Source organism: Apus apus, chromosome 2 (assembly GCF_020740795.1).
Source record: "Apus apus isolate bApuApu2 chromosome 2, bApuApu2.pri.cur, whole genome shotgun sequence".
NCBI lineage: Eukaryota > Metazoa > Chordata > Aves > Apodiformes > Apodidae > Apus > Apus apus.
In genome coordinates this window covers 84,968,822-84,993,715 of record NC_067283.1, presented here as the reverse complement: position 1 = coordinate 84,993,715, position 24,894 = coordinate 84,968,822, and the positions used below count along the sequence as shown (strand labels likewise).

Here is a 24,894-nt window from a genome sequence, read left to right as displayed (position 1 = left end):
CTGTATTTTACAGTACTGCTTTTCTGGGGGGTCACCGGCCTACTACAGGTTTGTACTAGCCTGGCTAACATGTCCTAGTAATTGTTTTTCACTGTTGTGGGTATATGCATCAGTCTATGGACATTCATAGACAGCAGTCACATCTGGTGACCAAGCTACTAAATAGGCACGCACACATGCTGCACTTGTCGTATGAAGTGTCTTACTGTTGGCACAAAATGCTAAGACATGAGATTGTAAAAGCATGTATTTGTAATTCATTATTTCATGAGTATCTTTCCTCTTAACTTCAGTGTTTTTGCTCCTGACTTACACCTGCAAAAGTGAAAGCAGAAGAAGAAACTCTGCCTGCCTATAATAACAGTACGTAAATGTAGGAAATGCATAACAAATTTAGCTACTTCTATCAGGCCAAACTGGCCTCGGTACAAGAGTTCATGGTTCCATTGAATTTCTTTTACAAAATCTACATATGCTTGCATGCACTTGTGCGTGGAGACTGTGTAACTGGATGACAAGATTGCTAGTCTTGTTTGTTGTATGATTGTGTTTATTGGATAATATCCATGTATTATGCAGACTGGAAGTATTTATACATTAATAAGATGGGTTTTTTTTAAGAATGTTGCCCAGGAAGTATTGCAGTGCTGATGATCGATATTTATGCAGCTGCAAAAATTTCTTTTTTGCCCAATCTTAAAGTATGAGGGTGTTCAGGGAGAGGAATGAACTGCTTGGGAGAGGAAGTGAAGAAGACTTTTTTTTAATATTTTTTTTAATATCAACTGTGTTTAAGGTTAAAAGCTATTCATCATAAAAGTTCTTATTCTAGCTGAAATTACAGTATGTGCAGCACCATGGAGTAAGCTCTTGGTGGATTTTACTACACTTTGCAAAGTGCTGCAGTCTCTGGTCTCCATTCCTCCATTCAGCAAAACACCATTTTTAAAAATATTTAAGATTAGTTCCGGTGAAATAGAAGTAACTTAGGCACATGGTGAAACGATTTGTCGATCAGGAAGCCTTTCCTTTGCAGGGCTTGGTCCCTCATTAAACAGCAAGTGCCAGGAAAAATGGAGGAGGGGACAAATTTTGACTGGCTGGTTTAATTCAGCTCAGTGCTTTAAAAATAATTAAGTGCAACACTTATGAGTAGAGCCACACAATCTACAAGATGACATCTTCTGTGTAAGCAAAATGGGATTTTTTTCATATGTAAGAAAAGGACATTTGGATATTTTCCGAGCAGTTTAAAAAGATGAAAAATGTGCACAAGGAGATGTTTCTCACATATATTTCTAGCTAGTGCTTTTCTTAACTGTACATCACACAATTCTAAATAACTAAAACTTAAAAAGGAAGAAAGAAAATTTAAATATATTGTAACTTGTTTATGAAGAGAGAGGAGGGGTTGCTTAACAAAAAGTGGTGGTTTATTGGATAGGGAGAAAAAACATTTATTAAAAGAAGAGCCAACAATACCCTTTTTCTATACATTAAATGCAATTTGTACTTCACAGAGTATCTTACAAGGGTGTTTCTTCTATCTTTCACAAGCCTGCTTGCCTGCGAAGTGACACAAGCAAGGCGTGCTGTGATGTCAATACAAGCAGCACCCTTGCAGATGGAGAAGTTCTAATTTTACCATCAAGGCAATTCAGGACCCTCTGGCTGAGGGGTCCCATCCCACCCCCAGCTATGTGTGAAGTCATCTGAGATGGGCCCCTCCATCTTTTGTTGAGTTTAACCTTCCCAAAGGAGTCAAATAATACCAGGAAGTCAAAAAACCACACATCTGGTGCTAGAGCTCTGTGCTCAGGGCATTAAGAGAGAAAAAGCTTGGCCACTCCTGCCTGTCCTGTCCTTGTCCGCATGGTGCATCCTGCGCATGGTTAACAGTTTTGGCAAGGGAGGTTTGCAAGAAGCATCAGTTAAGGGAAGGGCTTTCAGCTACGTGACTACAAAAGCTCCTACTTATATTACTAAAGGTTTTTTTATCATCAAACATTTTCAGTAAAAACTTCAGTAGGCATTTTACAAAACTGAGTTGCAATGCATGCTACCAAAGGAAAATATTTTCTTGTGGGAGATATCTGAACTTTTGATTCTCTTGTTACTTTTACTGTCCAGTTGACTTGTGTTTGTTGTTGTCGTGGCTCATGCAGCTCCAGTAACACAGCTGTTGAGGAGGAGTTTTAACTCATGTGGAAACGGTGCTCCCCTCGAGTTATGTGGGAAGAGAACTCGTACCTGTCCTGGCTGTGGTAGCCACACATGTTGCATTCAAAAGGATCGCGGAACCCATGGCAGCCCATGTGGATTGTATACATCACGTGATCCAAGAAAAGGACTCGACAGTGTTCGCACTTGTAAACTTTGACTTGCTCCCCACTGCTACTGATCACTTTGAAAGCATCCTGGGAATTGTCAGTACCTCCCCTCAAGACATCATACTGCCTGCTTTCTTCTTTTATAGAGATGCCATTTCTTGCATGAGGACCTATGTGGTTTGTCAGGTAAATTAAACCGCTGCGTTCCTCGTTATTGCTCTCTGTATCTGTTGAATCTTGGCAGCTGTTGCTGGGAGAGGCATCCCGTTCAGAGGAGACAGATTTGGCTTTGGAAAGCAGCAACAAGTTTTCCACTGCGGTGTCCTGAGCTGTATGGTTGGAGCGACCCTGACTGTCCCCAAGAGGTTTGTGGAGCTGGTACATGGGGCTGATGACAGGCACCACCTCAGAAGCACCTGGTGGTGTTTGGACAAGGGGACGCAAGGACTCTGCTCCCAGGTAACTGATGGCATTGTTGATGGCCTGGTCTATAACATGTGTCTGCATGATCTCATTCTCCTTCTCATAGTTAGTGGTGGCATCGTATGGAAGATCAGACAGGCATTTCTCACCTGTAGTGAAAAACAGGTGGGAGTTAGAGGGTTGATTTCTACATAACTAGGGATCCAAGCAGCAGGGATTAATAAAACAGCAGCATGGAAGAGAAGAGTTGATCAAATCCACCTCTGAAATTCACCTGACTTATTCATGCTTCCCTAATAATAGGTGGTCAGAAAAAAGGTTAGTTGGTGTATTTTTTTTAAAACTTGTAAAATAATTTGAGGTCTTTGGAAAAGCAAATGGGTGAAAACAAATTCTGGCAATAACTACATGGGGACTCATGGAAGCTCCAGATTGAGTGGTTTATTCTCTCTCTCCTTTCTGACTGGATTTCCTCATCTCTCTCCTACAGTGAGCTGAGACATGCCTTTGTGGTTAGTGAGGACAGTGTACCAGCACAGTTACTGTGAACATCAACTTTGTGTCTCAGAGTAGGAAGCACATTATCAATATTTTTTTCCCTAAAAAATTACAACTTTAGACTGGAAATTGCTTGCTTTAGTTGTAGATCTTCAGTTTCTTACAAATAACCTACATTGGCAATGTGATCATATGTAATTTTGGAGAATAAATAAATAAATTAAATTGTCATATTGCCACCTTCACACCCCCCCCTCCCTTGTTTTTTAAATAAGCCTTGTTACTGTTAGACACATTACCAGAATCTACTCATGTAACTAGGAATGTTGTATTAAAAAGTTATCATCTGCAGGAACAGCGAAGAGCCATGGAAAAAAAATAAGTGCATTTGTAGTTGGAATATATTTTTCCTATAAGGTAAAAAGCCCTATGTAGAGCCAGATGACTTTTACTTGTAACTTCAACTTTGATTTGGGATGCCAAAAGTAGGGGGGGACTCAATTTTTTTAAAAATCAGATTGCACTAGTGTAACTCTAGCTGGATACCCTAGTATTGAGCACTAAGTTTCACTGCAGTTTCTAAAAATTTCTGGACAGATTGGACTAAGGAAAAGATAGAAAGTAAAAGTTAGGAGTGGGAGAAACTATTCAAGTGCACAGATGGTGATTTTATGAAGCTGAAGAGTCTTCTCAGCGTAAACCATCAATGTCATTATAAGACGCCTAATATGTCTGTGCAAATGCAAAGGGGTAAAAAATTCCCACAGGTTCCTAGGGTCTACTGATAGCATATTGTTTACAGTGGGGATGGATTTTCTAGATCTGCAGATCCTGAGAAATTCACTGAAAGCCACAAACATCTATGTGAGGTGCTGTCACTGTTTCCTTATCAACACGACATTTGCTGGAAGGCCCTGAAAAGTCCTAATTTGTAGAAAAGAAATGCTATTAGGAGCATGGAAATTTTACCAGAAGACCTTCACTTTAATTTATCAACAATTTTCCACCCAACTTCTACTCAGATTGACTGTTCAAAGTCAGTGAAGAGCCCAGAAAACTTCTAGCATGACACTATTGCAATGATTGGGCTAAAGTGTAGAAAGTCTTGCAGTCTGCCTTTCCCACAAGATAAGGTTTCACACTGGTGTGTCCATGTTCTGCAAGCAGAGAAAGAAACACTCTGAGCATTGCATAAGTTCCTATAAGGGATGTAGGGCATGGCTAGAGACACCTTCTAGCTGTGCTGCACAAGCTTCTGCTTCCTCTTATTTCCTTTCCCTGTTACTCTGCCCATTTGAGCACCTCTCTACTGGGATGCATTCTTTTTTCTTCCAGATTTACCCCTTCTAATGCTATAGTTTTATTTGAAGTTTAAGACTCAAAATAGAAGTTTTGAAAGACTCTCAAATTAAGTACCTAAAATGAATATATACCCTTCACTCAAGGGGAAAAAAAATGAGGACAAAATCGGTTGTATTCCATGGGCACTGTATTCCATGTTACCACTGAAAAGTGGGACTGGTCATTACACACAAAATTCCAGAAGGCATGATTTTAGTAGCTATTTCTTGGGTAGTATTTGCTTTATGTAGCATAATTGGTTGTTAGCTGGACTGAGAAGATCCAGTGCTCATAAGCAAAATTTGTTTCCAAGCAGACTGTCTGAAATAGACACAAACTTGAGGTAGGCAGGTATCAATTCTGTATCTGGGCAATGCAGGTAATACTTGCACTCATTAAAAATAATAGCTCATTTCTGTGGGTATTAGAGCATAAGTAAATTAAACTGCTAATGGTGTGATGCACTTCAAGCTTTGCACAGCTCAGGGTTCTGCAGCAGGTACCTAAATAGTAAAAATGCTCTCAGTGCATGTGGGCATTTTTTATTATTATTTTTTCATTTCATTTTGTTTTGTTTTGTGGGTTTTTTTTGTTTGTTTTTGTTTTTTTTTTAAACCCTCACTTTGCTGCATATTGTTTTAACATGATAAACATGTCAACCTTGTCTGAAGTTCTCCCTGTCTGGTTTGGATGACTCAGTTCTGCTTTTGGGTCTGGGAGATATTCCAGTTTGGAATACAGAGAAAATTTTACAGGTAACTGGCTTAATTTGGTGAACAATCTCACTTTTGAAAGATAATGAATTTAGGCTTGAGAAAAAGTAGTGAAGCAGCAGACAGTATTTCCCTTATGCAAAGGATACCATTTACTCCTTCTCCCTGAAATTCAGCATGGGGATTGGGACGACACGGTAATTTACAGCAATAAACATGTTTTATTACCCAAAAGCTCTCCTGATCAGCCAGTCCAACCTTGTGTTAATCAGGAATGTACCTATTACATGAAGCAGCAGGTGAAGATTGGAAAGGAGAGGATTTGGGGGCATTTTCTTGTAAGAAAACTTTGTCCTTTTGAAGGTTAGACAATTGCCATAAATATCTGCTGTCAGTAGGTTTTTCTTCCTACACTGCACTCTGAATAACTAACCGACAGGGAACTTTTCCCTCCTAAAACTCATAGTTAAACTGGCTGTCTTTACTGTTTCTCAGAGTGAAGAGAAAAAAGGAGAGAGAAAAAGGTAGTCCACACCCACAGATACACTGCATATAGGATACTTGCTAGTACGTTTTAAATTTTAACACTTCTGATCTTCCTGGAGCTTTCAGAGAATTAGTACTTTGCCTAATGGAATCAGTTACAAGAGTGCCTAAATCAATATGGTTTGCATCACATAGTTGACGTATTTTTGCTAACTACCTCTACTACAACTTTTGTCTTTTTATAAGTGTAAGTATTTCTTATCTTTGACTGCCTCCTGGAATTGTTGCCTTTGGACTTGAAGACAATCTTGAACCTAATTTCAGACCTATTGCTACACCTCCTGATGTATCTGAGGTTCCCCTTTCCTTGTCTCGGAAATACTAACTTTCCTTTCACCCTTTTGTCCTCATTGAAGAAGGTGTTTTTCGAATTTCTGTCCCATAACCTGGTCTTTTTTTGCCTTGACTTTTGACTGAAGACCTTCCTAATGTTTCTAATTTTTAATTTTTTTTTTTTTCCAAGGAATTCAGTTTTCTCTGGTTGTCTCCTATAGGATATTATAAACTGATGTGCGGAGAATTATAAAAGAATCTAAATAGATAGGAATATAAGCTGTCCTCTATTTCTCGTGTTTTTATTAATTTAAGATTAACTCTACATGGCTGACAAAATATTGTCTGTGGGTCTCACTATTACGAAACTGATATAACCACTACTTGGTACAGGCTTACCAAACAGAACAATACAGGTGTAGCCTCCATTTTTATAGTTGCAGCCTCCATTTTTTCATGTTAAGACAAAAACTACTAGAAGCAAATGAGCATGAAGCATAATTTTGCATAATTTATAGAATGTACTCAAAGACCTTCTCATTTAAGTATTATTCTCAGATCTAGGTTTATTTTTTTCCATTATTCATTTTAGGCTCTAAAAGTATACAGACTTTATGAAGGGGTGAAGAATATTATCGAGCGTATGCTCAACTGTTCACACGTGTCTTCACAATCACCAAGATATCCAGATCTGGATGTCATCCAAGAAGTTAATAGTTAATAAAATAACCCTGAAAGAGTAGTCAAATGCTTTTCCAATAGGAAACTTCTGTTCCTATTTTCAGGTTCTTAAGGAAACTTCAAGAGCCTGTCCAGATCTTGAAATGATCTAGTTGACAAGCATTAGAAAAAGACAGGAAGAAGACCTAAAATTAATCTCCAGATATGGAAAATCAAACGTGCAAAAATGTATGCTGGAGAAGTTCTGGTGTTTCTCTTTTTCCTCAACACATCGCTGTATCTGCTTTTATAGAGATAAATATTGCTAATTTAGTAAAACAAATAAAATCATAAAGCAAAAGTAAAAATCCTGTGAGGTATTTTGTTTTGGTTTTTTGTTTGTTTGTTTGTTTTATTTTTAGGAGACAGCAAACGTTTAACTCTTACCAACAAATTTCTGAGGCATAGAGCTCTTACGTTTGGCGACGTTACTTGCTAGTCTATCCAGCACGAGGGATCTTTCTGACCCTATCTTGCACAGGTCTTCAGCCATTTCATTCTGGTTAGTTTCCTCTTTTAAGACTGAAATCAAATGACATCAGAAGGGTTAGGCAAGCTTGTTCCATTTTAATGGAACCATTGTCTTCAGGTTATTGTTTCTCAGCTAAGGTCTTTTAGCTCCCAACCAGCTGGGAGGAGGAGCTCACCACTGCAGACACAGGAAGCTGCTGACTCTTGGTAACAAAGTCCCTCATGCTGATTAATCTATGTTCATGCTTCCCTCGTTTAGGATACAAAAATGAGATTGCAACTGCAAGGTGTCTGCCTGTACATAATGTAATCACTCCACCCTTGTTCTACAGCCACTCTGCATTGCCATAAATAAATGAGGTCCTAACGTTATACTGGACACAGAGCACCATACAAAAAGTCTTTTCACCCTCCCACTGTCACCCCCCAACTGCACCTCTGCACCTCTCCCAGGGGAGCCACTTGTATGATCATTGCTTCTTCAGCAGGAAAAATGGACAAACTTCTCAACTCCAGCAGTGGAAGATGTATTTGCAACTCACTTCTCCCCATCCTTCCCCACCCCCTGCAAATATTTCTGTACTTCCTTGATGCAATTTTAGATTTTAAATAACGATGTAAGTTTATAAAGTCACATCTATAGTGGAACACTGCTTTGCAATACTGCTGCTGAGACACTGTAGAATTAGAAAGGAGCTTTGATGCTCTAGGAAAGAGACTATTTCACTTTCACTACATTTTACTTCAGTACTTTCCTGTAGAGACAGTCGGGATGTATGAAAATGTAGTGTTAGAACAATGACTATGAAAAGTGTATGGAATGGTATTTCTGACTTCTGATATCTAAAGGAAAGTTGATATGCAGCAAGATCACAGCACAACTGATTTTTTTTAATATATATATATATTTATTTATTTATTTATTTATTTATTTTTTTTGCCAAGGAGGTCAGATACAGGAGAGAAAGGAGTTAATTTTACTTTTACCTGCTGCTAGGATATGAATATTTTTCCTGAACTTGTGAGTTGCTATTAAAGGGAGAAGCAAAATACTCTTTTTTAGACTTTGCTTCTGCTGGCTATTTCAATTAGGTGCACCACTCTGCTACATTTTGCCTTCTGTGTCTGCCGAGAATTTGTTTTATCCCTGGATTTACTGGTTCACAGAACTCTCGTGCCTGGGTGTTTCTCAACAGTTGAGAACACACCATACCTATGCAACATTATTTTTTGGCAATATGGCAGTACCATAAAAGGATGATCGTGGAAGTTTCATTGTTCCTGCAAGATGTGTAATCAGGGTCTGCTGGATAACTGGAAAGTGCAACTCAAGTGTCCTACATTGCACCACTCTGCAATACCAAACTGAAGAGCATACAAACAGTTCTTGAATCCCTGCTGCAGCAGCACGTACTGAAGCGACAGTGACACTGAGAGTGAGCCTCATGGAACTATGCCCCAGCCCCACAAGACACAAAAGATAGTGATCAATGAATATATGAGCAGAATTTGGACATAAAGGTGCAGAAGAGTGAAGGACATTGATGGTATCTAGTCATCACTGAACAAGCACATGCCAGCCGCTTGTGCTGGCTAAGGCTTCCAGATACCACTTCAAGACAAGACTTACAGAGAATGTTTTAAAGCAGCCTGTTCAACAGGGAAACAAAAGATTGAATTTTTAGTTAAAAGTTAAATGACCAAGAAATATCTATTTGGGATATAGTAAGATTCGATTGCTAGTCAATTGAAGAGAGGGTAAGGTATGTATTCAACTTCCAAACTTCCACACTTTTAAAACTGCTATTTAAAAAAAATGGGAAAATTGAATTATATACTAATTTCCAGTCTTTGCAACTGTACCTCCCTGAAATTTGATATCAACTGGATAACTGATTTTTTGTAATTTGGTGTCTGTGAACTAACTAACTAACTAACTAATTAACTAACTAACTAACTAACTAACTAACTAACTAACTAACTAACTAAATCTTTCCAAATGAAAATCCACAAGTGCCTGGAGACTTGCAATTGACCCTTTTAAGAATTATTTCTTCTACCATTTTAGGTCCTTTCAAATTACATTTTTGTTATGTATACCACACAGCTATTTTCAAAATGCAGTAAAAAGCAATCCTGCTGTAGCAGAATGTCAAATGAGATGCTCTATGGTAGATTTTTGTCCCAACTTTTTTGAGTCAGGACAAAAAAAAAGGGGGGCCTGAATTATAGCTCTAATAGCTCCATATCATGATTCATTCAAAATTTTATAAGAACAGTGGCAATGTAGCTACTTGCTTTTCTAGATATAATGTAGAATGCACTAAAAATTCCAGGACACCCACTCATTCTCAGCTGTTAAATTGTACATTTTAATCTTTGAGTTTATAAGGGAAATAATGTAAACATGGCAAAATGATATGTTTGCAGTGAAGTAGAATAGAATAGAGAGCAAAACACTAGGAAGAATGCAGGAAAGTTTCAGTTTTTAGAAACATAAATAATACATTTATTAACTGAACACTACATTTTTTTTAAGAGTGAAGTCTTTGGCTGGCTGCAAGGTCGTAGCCCCAGAGTTAATCCTCTAATTTATTTATTTTTTAATTTGCAAAAGCACTGCTATTGTATCAAATATCGATTTATATGATATTTCAATATATGCAAGTAAGAAGTAATTTTTCCAGAGCATTCATGAATTCCCCAAGTTTTAGAGAGATATTAGATATTCAGTCCTCAGGTAGTGTAAACGCTCCAGTCATGATTTGCTATAAACAAAGGCTCATCTCTAAAATAGTATTATTTCGAAGTTTATGATTCCTGACACCAGTTTCATCTGGACATTTTTGCTTCATAAGACTTCAGTAGTAGTTCAGTTACTGATTCACATAGATTTTCATGTTCTGCATGCAGGCATTCAAATCCATGTGCCAGACACTGGAATCTCAAGACAGAGTATTTGTTTTTAAATTCTTTCACCTCTTTGAGGAATAAGTATTGCTGCCTACTCTATATTACTTTGAGCTTTTCTATTTATACATTCTCCAGCCCTCAATGAAATTAGGAGGGGCACTGCTCTAACATGTTGCCTGCCAGAAACATCTCAGCTGCATTCATTGCTATTATTATGTGCATACACTTTACATTATTTGATACCATGTAAAAACATATTCTGGTTCTGTCCAGATAGAAAATATTACATGAGGCATTATTGCAAATAGGTCAAAGAGAACCTTCCATTTTTGTCCTTTGACAAACCAAATAACATACACTAACAGGATCAAAAAAGTATGCAAGCAAGGTAACTCACTGGATGGGATTAAACTCCACCACAGAAGTTGGTTCTTATATTCTCTGTCTAAAACTGCACACACAAAGGTATTTTATATCTTTAGGATCTTTGTTAAAGAAAAAAAATCCAAATGCCACTATGCTTGCTCTATTTCTGGGCATAGGTTTAGATTTTATATTCTCTAGGGAATGAACTTTATCTTCAACATACTCTCAGAGAAACACAACAGCTCCTCACCTCCCTCCCATTTTTAAAGGAGGGGGGGGCGGGGTGTTGGGAAGAAGGCTGTCAGCAAATTATTAGCCTTTCTGGACTGTGTCAGTCAAACTGGCTAAATTAAATGCCTCTGGCTTCATGTCCTCTTGCTTGGAAGAGTGAGATCAAAGACCTTGCTAGATGAGTTGGTCCTGGCAGACAAGTAAAAGCCTTAAGCTGTGGTTAGGAAGACCCGGAGATGTGTATGCAGAAGATTCTGCAGCCCTACCAGAGCACTGATATTAAGTCTTTATCAAGAATACATCACCAAGAGCACTGTGATACAGGATTCCAAGAAAAAGGGAAAGGTAGTGAGATGATGTAGTCATGCTGTCTTGATATGGTGAACAGAAATTTTCCAGGTCTGGCTAGTGTTTTGCTACATGACCGTGCTTCACTTTGGCTTTCTGTTTGAGCTAAATAAAATGAGACAACAGCCAAATATTTATCAAATCTAGAATAAATCCAGATGCAATATCATATGGATGGGCTGTGTGTGCGTGCCTCCACAAAGCAAAAGTTGCCACAAATGCTACTGTTCCTTTTGCACCCCTTTCTCTGCGCACGTGACAGGATAATGTTAACCCCCAAACAGGCACGTTTATTACCTGAATAAAGGCTGCTTGAGATATTCATAGTTTGCAGGTAGTTATGACAGCGTTCTTTATGTTCTTCCAAAGAGCTGCGCTGCTTATAGCTGCGACCACAGTATCCACACTTATGGGGTTTGCCAACTGAAGAAAACACAAATAATTGAGAGATACAGACGAGTTGTTCAACAGCATATTAATAATGGCAAGAGCAAGAGGAAAAAAGCTCACTCCAAAAATAAATGCGTGCTCTGCTGAACTGAAGACAGATTTCATCAATTAAAAAAACCCAAACAACAACAACAAAAACCCCAAACCAAACCAAACCAAAAAACACCAATGGAAAACTAGTTGTATATCTTTACATCAATAGGCCAATTCTGTGGGTGCTGCAAGCTGATTTCAGATGATTAACATCAGATAAGAACTGTGACATTAAATCTTCAAAAACGGCATCTACACAAGTTAGAAACTGAGACAACTTCAAAGGTCTGAGTGTAGATGCTTTAGTTCCCATCTCCCTTAAGAGACTGCCAACAGAGGAACTGGTGATGTAGGTAGAGACACCAGCCCACAGCTGGCTCTGAGGTAACCAGAATCAGCTCAACTCCTTTAGGACAATGGTAGATTTCACGTTTTCTGCTTCTGGAAATTCAAGAGAAATGGCATGACAAAATATTTTTCTGTATTACACCAATCCAGATGTAGGTAGTTCCAGGAATTTCACAGTCACAATAAAGTTTCATGGACTTCTGGAGCTGAATCTTGTCTTAGCACGGCAAGACTGTCACCTTATATGTAAATTCACAATTGCAGATGGCTACACAGTTTAACTTGACTTTTATTTACAAATTCTCAGGTGAAAATCAGACTCAGACATCCATATTAGGCTTGTTTTATCACGTAGTCATGTCAATTGTAGCAATTAATCACAGTCTATAGTTCATGTACTGTCTCTTTAGCTACGGGTTCCTGTGTGCCGAAAGCATCTAGGTGTGATTTCGTGTATATGAGAAAAAATGTTTAAAATTCTGCAACCATGAAAATCAGTAAGAGCAAGGGAGAAGGTGGCAAAATAGGATTTTCAAGATGTGCTTTCCTGAATTGGGCCAAGACCAAACAGGAGAAGTGGAAATTATTTTGGACTTGTGGGACCAATACTATAGATTTTATTGTTTAATGTGTGAGCTAGAGAAGCATTTCCATAGTTTCACACAACACAAAAATGCCTCTTTGCAAGCTCCCCTTCTGCTACCCACAACTTGGTCCCAAAGCCAATTTTGGTAAGTAAAGTTACCAATGTCAATTCCAGCAATGGGTTTTGTAGGTCTGCTGTCCAAATAACAAAGTGCATTTCCAGATTGGCTTGAGAAACTAGGTGAGACAACACGCTGCTTTTGAAGGCACTTTAACAGTGCTAAATTTATTTTGCTTCACAGAAGGTATGTGACCATGGCTTCTGTCAATAAGAGGTTCATGGCAATGGAAAAGTTCAGTTATTTCCGTATTACTGTTGAGATAAAACACTGAAAAACTCTAGACAAGTCCTCTTTTTTGAAAATTATTATCTTTTTCTCTCTCACCCTCTCCATCCTCTCCACCCTTTTTCTTTCAAAGTAAGGTGCAACAAATAAGAGTTGCTAAATGCTGTAGGTGGTGTTTACTCCTTAAGTTGAGAATGACTACCAGACAGGAGGTTTTTCAGACTTTGTGGCTTAAAACCTATTGGATTTAGACCTTACTTTATCTCGGTATGTGGATAAATGCCATCCAAACCCTAAAACGTTCCTCAGCTTTAATTCATGTTCGTAGTTCCATGAAATGGATTATTCACATGAGGCTTGTAAGATGAAACCCTAATACAGAAACCTTTAATCAGCCAAGAAATAGATGAAAAAACAGTTCTGGTGAAGGATCATGAGTGTGAGATAAGTTTAGTCATTTATTTGCTGGTAAAACACTGCAGCAAGTTCACAGCTTGGTTAACCCCAACATGGGGCCACTCGCCTCTCCAGGGTGAGAAGACCTCCAAGGCTTGGTGGCCACAAATGCCCCCATCTTCTCAGCAGGTGTGGTGAGGAGCAGGCCCTGGATGGTCCCCCACCTACACTTACCTGAATGAGTCCTCAGGTGTCCTGTGAGGGCATCTCTGCGACGGCAGGCATAGTTACAAAGGTGACACTTGAAGGGCTTTTCACCCGAGTGCAACTTTATGTGGCGCAGAAGGTTGCCCTTCTGTGTAAAGGAGGCTCCGCACTGATTGCACTGGAAAGGGCGTTCTCCTGTGGGGAGAAGGAGAAAATCTGTGAGTACAAAAAATCTTGTGTGGTAACAAGAGCAAGATTTCAGCGAGAAAGTTGTTTTCTCACTGCTGCTCTGTGACTTCCACCGGCTGCAGGTTTGATATAACATGAGGCTTTCAGACTAAACCTGCCAGTTTCTTAATGCTTCACTGGCTGGGTCAATTTGATCTGAAAATCTAATTTTTTTTTTCTAAATCAGAATGGCACATCACAATGCAAATTCAAACTCATTTAAATAAAGTGACTGCAACATTTTGTGTTGAAGAGCCACTCTTCCTGATCAGCAGTTTTGGAATAAACCAATATCCAATTTTGCATGTTGTGGCATTTGGTGGGGTTTTTAATGTGGCTTTTTTCAAAGGGTCTTTAAAATATGCCACTGAAGCAGCAAAATAAAAAGGAAACTCATTAAAAATGCATTTCAGGATCACAAGTTCATTTCAGCGTTACATTCTTATATTTAAATGAAAGGCACTTCATTATAACAGTTATAATAACTTCTTTTCATTTACATTTTCCCTGTATTTTCCCTTTCAATTTCTTCTCCATTACCTGTCTGTCCCTAAGCAGCCAAATCAGGAAAGAGACAGAGAAAGAGAGAGAAAGAGAGAGACTAAAATCACATAAGTTAAGACAGTGCAAAGGAAGCCCTGTCCAAAGTCCCAGCCCTTTTCTGGGTAAAGTATGAATAGAGGAGCTGCAAAAATGGGCTGTGCTGGTCTACACTTCGGACAGACACAAGGAAAAACTTGAAGAAACACAAGTAACACAGCCTTGATTAGTCTAAACTGCTGCCTGTTATCAAGGAAGCAAATCAGCCAGCCTTTGCAAAAAATGATATGGCTGTTTTTTTGCTTTTTGGTGCTGTTTAAAATCAATATGCTCATTTACTTGTTTAGCTGTTTTTTTAAAAAAAATTAAGATAGATGTGTTCTTTTCTCAAAGCACTGGAAAATAAAATGTTTCCAGTTGTACCAGACAGGAGTAAAGGAAAAATCATACATGAGAGCATTCCATCAGCAGGAACTCCTCCTGCACGCCTGTTTCTCTGTAGCCCTCGCCAAAATCAAACCAGCCTTTGAAACTAATTTTCTGAATTCTGTTTCTCTTTAGGCATAAATGTAATCTGCTTTAGTAATTATAATGCATTGATGATATTAGAAACAGCCCAGAAGTGACCAGTTCTTAGTTTTAATTTTCTTTATACAACAGGAATATTGAATTTAAAATTTCAGCTGAAGTTAAAATATATAAAAAAGAAACACAAATTATACAATTTCTTTCTTCTTTCTCACTTAACCATCATGTATTTGCACATCAGGGACCAGCTTCTATGTCCATACATGTGCATATATGTGCAGCATGATAGGTTTCGAATTTTGGGTAATGCAGAGGAACAGCTGCAAATCAATTAGACAGCAGTGCAGTCCCAACCCAAAAATCAGCAAACTCTACTATCAGGGATGGCAACTTTAGCATTCAGCACTTAGTAAAATGAATCTACTTTATGGAAAGATATTTTCATTGGTCCAACAGCTTCAAGCAGGTGAGCATACTCCCTTGTCAAGCTCCTGTCTTTATCCATCAAGTAGCTCTATTCATCTAAACTGTATCTGCAACTGGTTTTACTGGGGTGGTCCACCAAAATGCCAGCACTAGCCTTACAGGATTCTGCAATGTACTTCATAAGCCATGCACAGTAGTTGGTAGGGAAAAAAGAAAATGGGTAAGAGTCTGTCTGCTTTACCTCTTAATCTTTGGGGCAGTTATTCAGCGTGGAAGGTATTTTTCATAAATGGACTGAAACAGTAATGAAGAAGTCAGTTTGTTATCGGGGACACAAATTCAGAAGAAATTAATAATTCTTACTAAGCTAGCTTTCATTGCTGTTATTTTTACTCAGAGGAGCATAAGAGGAGAAATCAAGAATAGTAAAAATATTCCAGGAATGAAATGTAAAGACAAGTAGGAATGAAATTTAAAGACAAGTAAGAATGAAATGTATCTCCAACCTACAGCTCTTGCAATTACAGAGTGAAATATTGCACTGGGTGGAGAAGACAAATTGGAGCACTTCAAATAAGACTGCTGCATACCAAATATTTCTACAAAACTAATAGTGGAATTAAATGTAAGGGAACCTGCCCTCATGTTGCTGTACAGGGGAAATGACACTGCCACTGAAAGATCCTGAAACTATGTGTAGCTTGGCCAGCCCTTGATCATCCAGGCTGCAACTACCAGGGTAGGGAACACCTGCCTTGTGAGCCCAGCAAAGCTCCCAGCCCTGCTCCGATGGGGACAGTTGCTGATGGAAGGTTACTGAATGTGGCACTATCCCCCCAAAATGAGGAAGGGACAGGACAAAAAAGAAAAAATACTCAATGCATCTTTCGTTTTAACAGTGAGGTCTGTGTATTATTTTCTTTCCAGTTCTGAACAGCACGTCTATCCTGGGCTGATTTCACTGCATGGGGTGTAGCTGTGGATGAATATGGGCCCAGGAGCAAAAACTGCAACAGGGCCCTGAATTGAATTAACCTCCATTGGAGTGATTTGTAAGCCTTAGTGAGAGCATGGGCCCTGGACACTTACTCTGTGATGAGTATTTATTGTCTTGATTGAAATCTCTCTGATTCCTTAAACAATAAAATGACAAAACTACCTAATACTCGGAAGTGTGTATTGCTCCCTTTCTTGTCCTTTTTTTTCCCTTAAATTCTCATTCTCCGTTTGGCATTAGTTTTCTAAATAAATTTGAGACATTCAGACCCAACTAGCAAGACACAAGTGAACTAAGTGGTGACAAGTTAAAGGAGTATACACATAAGGAGGGAATATATATATATATGTGCACGTATGTACGTATGCACATGCACACATATATGTGCACACAGAGCAACTGAAGCTGGAATCTATACCCTGAAGTCTCAGCACCAGGGAGCTGGAGGGGGTTTCTCTCTCTTTTCTACATCATCTTTTCCTAAACACTGAGCAAGACAGCAGTAAGCTGTAGAAAATCAACATACTGGAAGCCTTAGGGAAGGGCAGTGAGGAGAGCTGGGCATCTTGAGAGGGATTTGCTCCGCAGATGGGAGCAACAGGTAAGGCTTTAGGAAGTAGTCAGTGCTGTACAGCTGCTTGCAGACAGGAGGGGGCAGAAATATCAGGTGCTGCTCTGCATATCTGCGCTTGGCAGGTGTATTCATTAAAAGTAATTATGCCTTTTATCAGGTCAGGCAGTCATTTTATTTTGGCACTTTAGTGTGCTACAGTTTTGTTCACTTATCAAATATTTATTTAAGGAAACCTCACTGCATATGCAGGTTTTACATGAATTAGCAGCAAAGTAATTCATTTGCGAGGCTTATTCCTTCACCGGGCATGTATTGAAATGGGCTTCGGTGTAGTCAGTTAAATGTCTGTAATAGTATATCCCATTTCTACTTTAATTTTCGCAGCACAGCTGAAAGGAAAAGCAGTCACCACCGTTTCTCCATGACGTCCCTTTAATTTAAACTACCAGCTCCAAGCCTCCACTCCCTTGCCAGGCTCCCAAAAAACTGCCTGGGTTCACACGATGAGGCTGCTCAGGAGAGGAGCTGAGAGTGAGGTGGGAGAGAAAGCCAAGGCTTTCTTTCCATGGAAGGACTCAGAGGCACAACTTCACACCCTTTAGTTCTATTAAGTGTAAAAGGCGGGGGTCCTGCTGAGCAAAGTGCAGCTTGTGGGGTGCTTCCACTGCAGGTTTAAATTATGTTCCCTGATTAAAAGAGGGTCCCATTGGCAAAGGGAGGGCTCTGCAAAGGGCAGACAGCCCCGGCATGGTAGCACCCGGAGCACCCTTGGCAGGCACATGAGTCCTTCTGCCAGGCAGTGAGTTTGAGCAACCAGATGGCTTTGCCAGGGAAATCAGTGAGGTGGCCTCAGGGATGCTGCCCCATATCATCCTCTGGAGTCTTGGCCTGCCTGGAACCAACCAGTGCACTGGAGGCAACAGCATTTCTACCCACTACCTCCCTAAAATCAGGTGTGTTCCCACACTGGCCATTCAGCTCTGGTGCAAACAATGTCTCTATCCCTCAGGAATCCAAAACAGCTCCTCCCAAGCGGCAACAGTTTTTTTTTAATTAAAACAGCAGCTTCCTCAAATGAGCACAAAGACTTCTACATCTAAGTGCATTTTAAGTTGCAATATTTTGTTTCAACTACTACAGCATCCTCTTCAATCCCATGGATCTGTTTAAAAAGTCTCTTCTCCAAGTCATTTTTCATATATGCATTTATCAACTTTTAAAGGATCACATTAGCATTCAATTAAAGAAAAAAAAGAAAACAATTGACCAACAGGTACTTTCTAATATCTAGGAAGTAGGCTGCAGCCTCTCTTCTGAGAACGAGTTGCGGCTTTTCCAATAGAGATCATGATCAGCTTTTCCCTGGCAGAGGGATTTATCATATTGAATTGACAAGTACTTTGAAGTACTATCACCAGCACTGCTTCTGAACATGTCTAACCCACATGACACTAACAGAGCGCACCCTTCCAGAGCTTGAAAAGCCACAGTTACAATGACAGGCATTAGCACTGGGGAGGATGGATGGCACTCAGGGTCTTTTCATGGATCCTCTCCATTACACTTTGAAAATACTTTGCTAATTTCACTAATTCTGGTGAAATCATTTAAGCTTGATAGGAGGGATGTAGAGGAAGAAAGTATCTGTGTGTTCACTAGCATGAGTATTTATTTATTTATTTATTTTCAAAGTAACTTGTGTAGCACAACAGTACAGTTCAGTTCTTCTCTAGCTTTTTATGTCCCTAGAGTTTATATTGTAAGTCTAATTTTTAGACAGCTTATATCAGATAAAATGCGACTCACCTTTGTCTTTAGTTTTTTATTTGCTTCTGTCTCTTAATTTTCTGCACTCTTTGAGACTAATTAGAATTAGAAAATTGAAGCAAGAAGATTCACAGCACTGTATAATGAAAAGTCATCTCTGTGGTGCACATCTTGACATGTCTCTTAGTGTTCCAGTGGAAACCCTTTAGTCCACATTTGACCAGTGAAAGTACTTGTTTTTACTTCATGAAACGTTTGACATCAAATTAACCCCTTCTTTTTACTAAGACTGCCAGTACAGTTCCCATAGCATTTATTTTACCAATCACTTCAATAATCACTGTTCCATAATGAGCTTTGTTGCATTTTTGGGAACATTAGAACTGGGTCAATTTCAGAGTTAGCCACAAATGGGTTTTTCTTCAGCAACACTCAGAAATTTTTTAGAAATCAAGCAAGACTTCTTCACTTTTTTCTTCATTTTAGTTTTTCATGTAGCTTCAAATCAAACAAACTGCACAATTTCTAGCCCAATAGATGGGACTGCCATCAAGAAATCCCAGTTCCTGTGCTGTCCAAAATGGCACAATGAATTAACCGAGTTCCAAATGCCCAATGATGCTGCATTATCTTGCAAGAGGGAACATGTGCATGAAACAGAAAATAAGTCCTAATTCCTAATATGCAGCCAATTCTTGTCAACTAAAGGAAAAACTATGGCAGGCCTTACCAGTGTGGCTTCGTTTGTGAACCATGAGCACATTGGGACCGATGCAAATTATCCCACAGATATCACATTTTAGCTTTCCATTAGGAAGTCGAATGCCTCCAACTCCTGACATAGCCTTGCTGCCTGGGCCATTGTGTGAGCCATTCATTTTCTCTCCTGAGGCATCAAGCATTCGTAAATCCTCTGCACATTCTTCCCCATTCATTTCACAGGCACGCCCATTCTCTTCATCACTCTGAGTCTCTATTTTAATATTACCAGCTGAAAAAAACAATAGAGGATGCCACTCAGTGTTGTTACAGAATAAATATGGTGGCAAAGAAACAATCACATCAAAGGAGCTAACTTCTAAACAGCATGTACAGTATACCTAAATAACAAAAGCTACAAACACAACTACATTTCTATGGGCAATGCAATGAGTTTGCAACACATGGAGCAATGAACGGTGAGTATCAGTAAGACAAATACAAGGCATGCAGGGAGCTGGGAACCCAAACATTACAAGTCTGTTCCTAAGTCCCTTTGAGATTTTTGCATTTGTTCGTTTTGACACTATGGCCTAATTGGAATGAAACTTAAAATGAATCCACTTCACCTACATTTGTCCAGAACAATTGTGAAAGAAAGTAATGGATGGAAATGGATGGAAAATGCAACATTCTCCACTTGGCAGGAATATCCCAAGGGTTGTACTGAATCAAAATATTTGGTTTGCATCTCTATGAGGTAAGCAAAGAAAATGGCAAAGCAAAGAGTAAAAACACTGATAAAGAAATCAAGGTAGGGAAGGATTGAAGGAAGAATTTAATAGCAAAAGCTAGCATTACAGGAAATTATAGGAGTGACAATTGTGTTTTTAGGACAGCAGAATTATGATCACTAAGAGGAGAGGATCTCTACAGCTATGAGCTGCTATTAAAGTATAGTCCAACCAGCGAAGGTGAGTAGAACTGTTTTTACTTTTTGGGTTAAGTCCTTTGTGTACAAACCCATAGGTGAAAATCTCTGGCAGCTAGAAGAATAATTCAGGTATAAATCTGGCATAACCTCACTACATGTGCTAACATGTGGGTTGGTAAATTTTATCTGAAATGAACACAGCAAAGGTAAATGTTATGGCAAAGGGCCAAGGTTCAGATCAGTAAATGCCAGTGTTCATTGCTCTTCTCTCCACAGGACTGTATAGTGTTTTGTGTAGAATTAATCTTCTTTACAGTTATTCCCCTCCTTTCTAATCTGACAATTTTGGTGAAAAAAATTATTCTTCATTAGGCTGAAAAAGACCATTTCATTACACCAAATCTTACTTTCCTTTCAGTGAAAAACCTCTTACTTCACCCCACCCCAAAAAGGAGAGCATTGTCTTTAGCGGCTAGCTGAGTAAAAGAAGGATCTGTTTCATCCAGTAAGGGCCAGGTCGTTTCCTTTTTGTGGAAAAGTAGTTTCATGGTAGCCTTATTCATAAGTGGTGGTGTAGTAATGTCATAATTAAGCTATAGGCAATAATTACCCCAGGAAATGGAAGATCTTGACATTCATTTGAAATGTAAAGGTTTGACAAACTCTTCTCCGCTACACCCTGCAGCCTCCCAGGTGTCCCAGTGGGACTGCATGGATGTGACTGACAAGAGTATCTGACTCAAAATCCTATTGGGAAACATGCTGAGCATAAAGGTGTTCACATTTCTGAACACTGCTTGATGAACATCCTTTATAGTCTACCTGTCTAGGCAGAATGATTTTTCAAATATTGCCTTTTTAATAGAAATCATATGCAAGACAGAATGAGTGCATATCGTAAATAGCAGTTTTTCCTTTAAAAGCTATGCCCTAAAAAGGGAGATAATTTAGAAATATATATAAAAAAAAAAAAAGACTCACTAAACAATAATTTACAAAGATGGTATGACTGGCTAAAAAGAAGTGATCTACACTGTTCTGCAAATTTACAGGACTACAACCCCATACGGCTGTTTTCACTATAGCAAATGGAAGCAATAGAACTACTTGGCTTGAGCATTTGACAGATTTTCTATCATTCACATACAATTTTTTCCCCTTCTTAATTACAGTAATGATAATTTGAATGTAAATAACTTTATGCAGAACAATTACAAACTCCTTGCCTGCCAGGTAGTTGGAGAAGGTGGCTTTTGAAGTAGGCTTTATGTTAAAACAAAATACATGTGAATGAAGCAAAAAGACCTGACTACTTACGCCCTTTGGTAACATATGCAGGCAAACACACACTACTGAGAAGCTAAATGACACAAACAAAAATCATACAAGCAGGAACTAGATGGAAATGCTCTGTAGTGAGCTGAGTTTGCAGTATACTTACGGGAAAAAGATTTGGGAATTATTGCATGAAAGTCCCTAAAGCCTTCTGCCCCATACGCAGCTGCAATAAAGAAGGCAAACAGGATGCTGGTTTGTGGTACTGTTAGCAGTAAATGTAAAAGAAGATACCATTATTGCTATAAAAGAAATACCTAGGAGAAAGACAGAACTATCATCATAGAAGCAACACAAGCATTTTAGGATGAAGCAGGAACAGCAGCAGGACAGTTAGCAGGGGAATCCTGACCTGGCCAGAACAATTACCATTTGTAAAAATGCCCTTTTCTTCCAAAGCATGCAACAAGTTTTATCATGTTTTCTAGATGTATAAAGCCTCTTGGGTATTCCCCTTGCTCACATGTTAACTCCTGCTGAAGTCAAGAGGAACTTTTGCTTAACTTTTTTGAAAGGGTCAGCAGGAGCAGAGCACCTAACACAGCCTTTTCCAACCCCAAGGGAAACCACCTACCCTTACAGTGCAAGCCTTCTCTCAGGATTTACTTTTTTGCCAACATGCAACTGTTTGGTTTTTCTTGTCAACATCATGTGAGAATTATCTCTTATTTATATGTCTTTGCTTCTAGTTACTGCAGTTATAAAAAGTGAAATTGCATTGTTTTCTTTTCATGCCTGGTAGTCTTGTGCCATGGAAGGAGATCAATTTTATCTATCTGTCTGTCTGTCTGTCGGTCTGTTGTCTGTCTGTCTATGTCTATGTCTATGATTGTGTATATCAGCATTTTATTTTTTTTATTTCTAAGTCTTGTCCTCACAATGTATCTGCACACACACACACTATACCCTGCATGTGAGTAGCCACATGCAAACTCACATGTCATGGGCCACACTGACACAAGTGATGATGGAGTTCATTACTTGACATAAGCAATGAAAGGGATATTGATCCAATCAGTCTTTACTAAAGCTCTCCACAGCTATGTCCCTGGATTGCTGTAGCTGTGCTGCTCAATTAATGCCTCCATGCAGACAAATAAATAAATAATTATAACTCCAAGGGGTGATGATATGATTTGTCACTGAAGAGCAGTGTAGCTAGCTCACCACAAGACTCTGTCTGGGACAGTCAGGAAGGCAGGTTGGAGGGGAAGGAGACAGGGTCACACTTCCCTGGAAAGAGTTAAGCAATGTGGAGAGGGAAGAGAGGTATTTTGTAATGAGTGGAGGAGTAGGGAGAAAGGAGTAAAGGAAAGGACATCCAGAGAAACAGGATGTGGAGGGTGACTTTTAAAGGACAGAGAAATAGGCAGCTAGAAAAAAAAAAAAGCAGCACGTGAAGAACTAGTGATTTGTTTTCAATCCATTGCCAATTTACCTTCCTTGATAGCTGTGGGACTCATTCCCAGATGTAAAATCCTTCCCACTTTGGCAACAGCATCAGTTTAAGTACCTGGGCCAAAGTCCCGTTTGGAAGGAAGCAATCACCTCCCAAGTCATATTCCTCTCCAGTGGGACTTTTAAAGAAGGAACAAGCATAAGGCCTGACTATCAAAGGAATTTAGAGAATTACAGGAGCATACAAATCACTCTGAAGTTTCCGGGGCATTTAACAGTACATTTCCCTAACTCCCTTTGACTTTTATTGGGATTTGAGCACCTTTTTTTATCACAGTAGGTACCTAACTGCATCTTGTGGCAAATATGTGCCTTTAAGAAGTTGTTCTTCAGCCTTTCTTTGAAAATAACCACAACAATCTGATTTTTGGTCCATGGAATGTCTTTTTGGTACTGTGTAACAAATAGCATATAAAAGACCTCTCTTTGGGTTGCTTCAGATAACTTGGGTGCCTGTAATTTTTTGTTTGTATGGCTCTTTTGTTATATAAAGACAAGTCAGAAGTATTTTCTTGGTGTTAGTTGATGCTTAACTGGTAACTTTAAAATGAAACAAGAGTTTTTCATGAAGCACCACGACTATTCAAGCAGGAGACAGATGAAGCTACAACAATATCTGGCTCATTTGAACAGCGGATTAGCAATGTTACAGTGAGGAGGAGAAAAAGTTTAACACCACCATTTATAAATATGTGTATATATATATGTATATATATATAAAATGTTGCTAAAAAGGCAGAATAAGGTGAAAAAACCCCTTATCAGGCCAAAATAAATCACCTCAGCATGCCAATATCTGTCAACAAAAGCAATCAGGATCTCTTCCTGTTTACATAGGTGAAGAAACAGAAAACAGAGCAGGCATTCCACCTCTTACTTAGGATTTAAGACAAAACAGATACTCTGTTTTGTTACAGTGCACCAAATTCTAGCACTTTGCTGTGACCTGAAATCCAGACCTTTCCCCCGTTCTTTTTACATCATGGTCATTTCCTATGGTATCAGCTCTGCTCTCACCCTGTAAGAGCACTGCAGGTGAAGGATGCCATTCTCAGAAATACAAGGCACATCAACGAGCTGTCTGTCCACAGAAAATTTAAGGAGTCACTATTCACTGTCTCCTTTTGACAACAACAAAGACTAATTATTTAACTTAAATTATGTTTCCATTAATAGTATCTTTCCCCTATGAGCTTCTGAAGTGACATGAAGAATCACAAAATTGTGAAAAAGGCCAACAAAAGGTCTGGGCAGTTATGCAAAGGACTCAGTCCTTTATCAGTAAAATTTAGAGGACACAACACAACGTGGGTAGGACTGATTCAAACTAACTAATTATTTAGCTGCAGACAAAGCAAATGTATTCAAGTGTTTTGCCCTCTCCTTTCTAAATACAGCATTGCATTGCCCAGTTAATCAAGCATTTGTGGTATCTGCATTTGCAAAATCCTTAAAGTTATAGGCCAGCACAAAATTGCTTGAAAAGTTAGAGCCTACAATGCAAGCTAATAGCTATGTTCAAAATGAAAACATGAATAAATAAAAAGCTTTATGCAGACGATGCTACACCAGCTGTTATGTAGGGCTTCCATTAAAAAAGGGCTCAGCATTCACTGTGTCACAGGACAGAGAAACCACTGGCACAGTGGGAGGTAAACGTCCAAGGCTGGTAAGGCAGGACAGTGATGGGGTGCTAGCACCTTATTGTTTTGCTTGAGAGAGCTGTTGTCTTTACCACAGGTTGTAACACGATGAAGAGGGGGAAACAGATGAAAAAGGAGGCTTCTTAATGAGAGGTTCAGCTGGCTTTTTTAAGGGAAACAAAAATAACAGAAAGAAAATTAGTTGCAGGAACCACTGGGGCACACC

General features: G+C 39.0%; 1 protein-coding gene across 4 annotated transcripts in view; it reads right to left on the bottom strand.

Moving 5' to 3' along the window:
• Positions 1 to 789: 789 nt before the first annotated feature.
• IKZF1 (IKAROS family zinc finger 1) overlaps positions 790 to 24,894 on the bottom strand; it is a 67,623-nt gene continuing 43,518 nt past the window's right edge. Inside the window, exons 4-9 of one of the 4 annotated variants that reach the window (XM_051610006.1) lie at positions 21,674 to 21,733; positions 19,330 to 19,590; positions 13,567 to 13,734; positions 11,471 to 11,596; positions 7,232 to 7,366; positions 790 to 2,902 (exon numbers count right to left, since the gene is read on the bottom strand). In XM_051610006.1, the coding sequence (XP_051465966.1) occupies positions 2,196 to 2,902; positions 7,232 to 7,366; positions 11,471 to 11,596; positions 13,567 to 13,734; positions 19,330 to 19,590; positions 21,674 to 21,733 (1,457 nt within the window). In that variant the 3' untranslated portion in view covers positions 790 to 2,195. The remainder of the gene's footprint in view (positions 2,903 to 7,231; positions 7,367 to 11,470; positions 11,597 to 13,566; positions 13,735 to 19,329; positions 19,591 to 21,673; positions 21,734 to 24,894) is intronic. The other 3 variants (XM_051610007.1, XM_051610008.1, XM_051610009.1) reach the window with 3 other exon arrangements.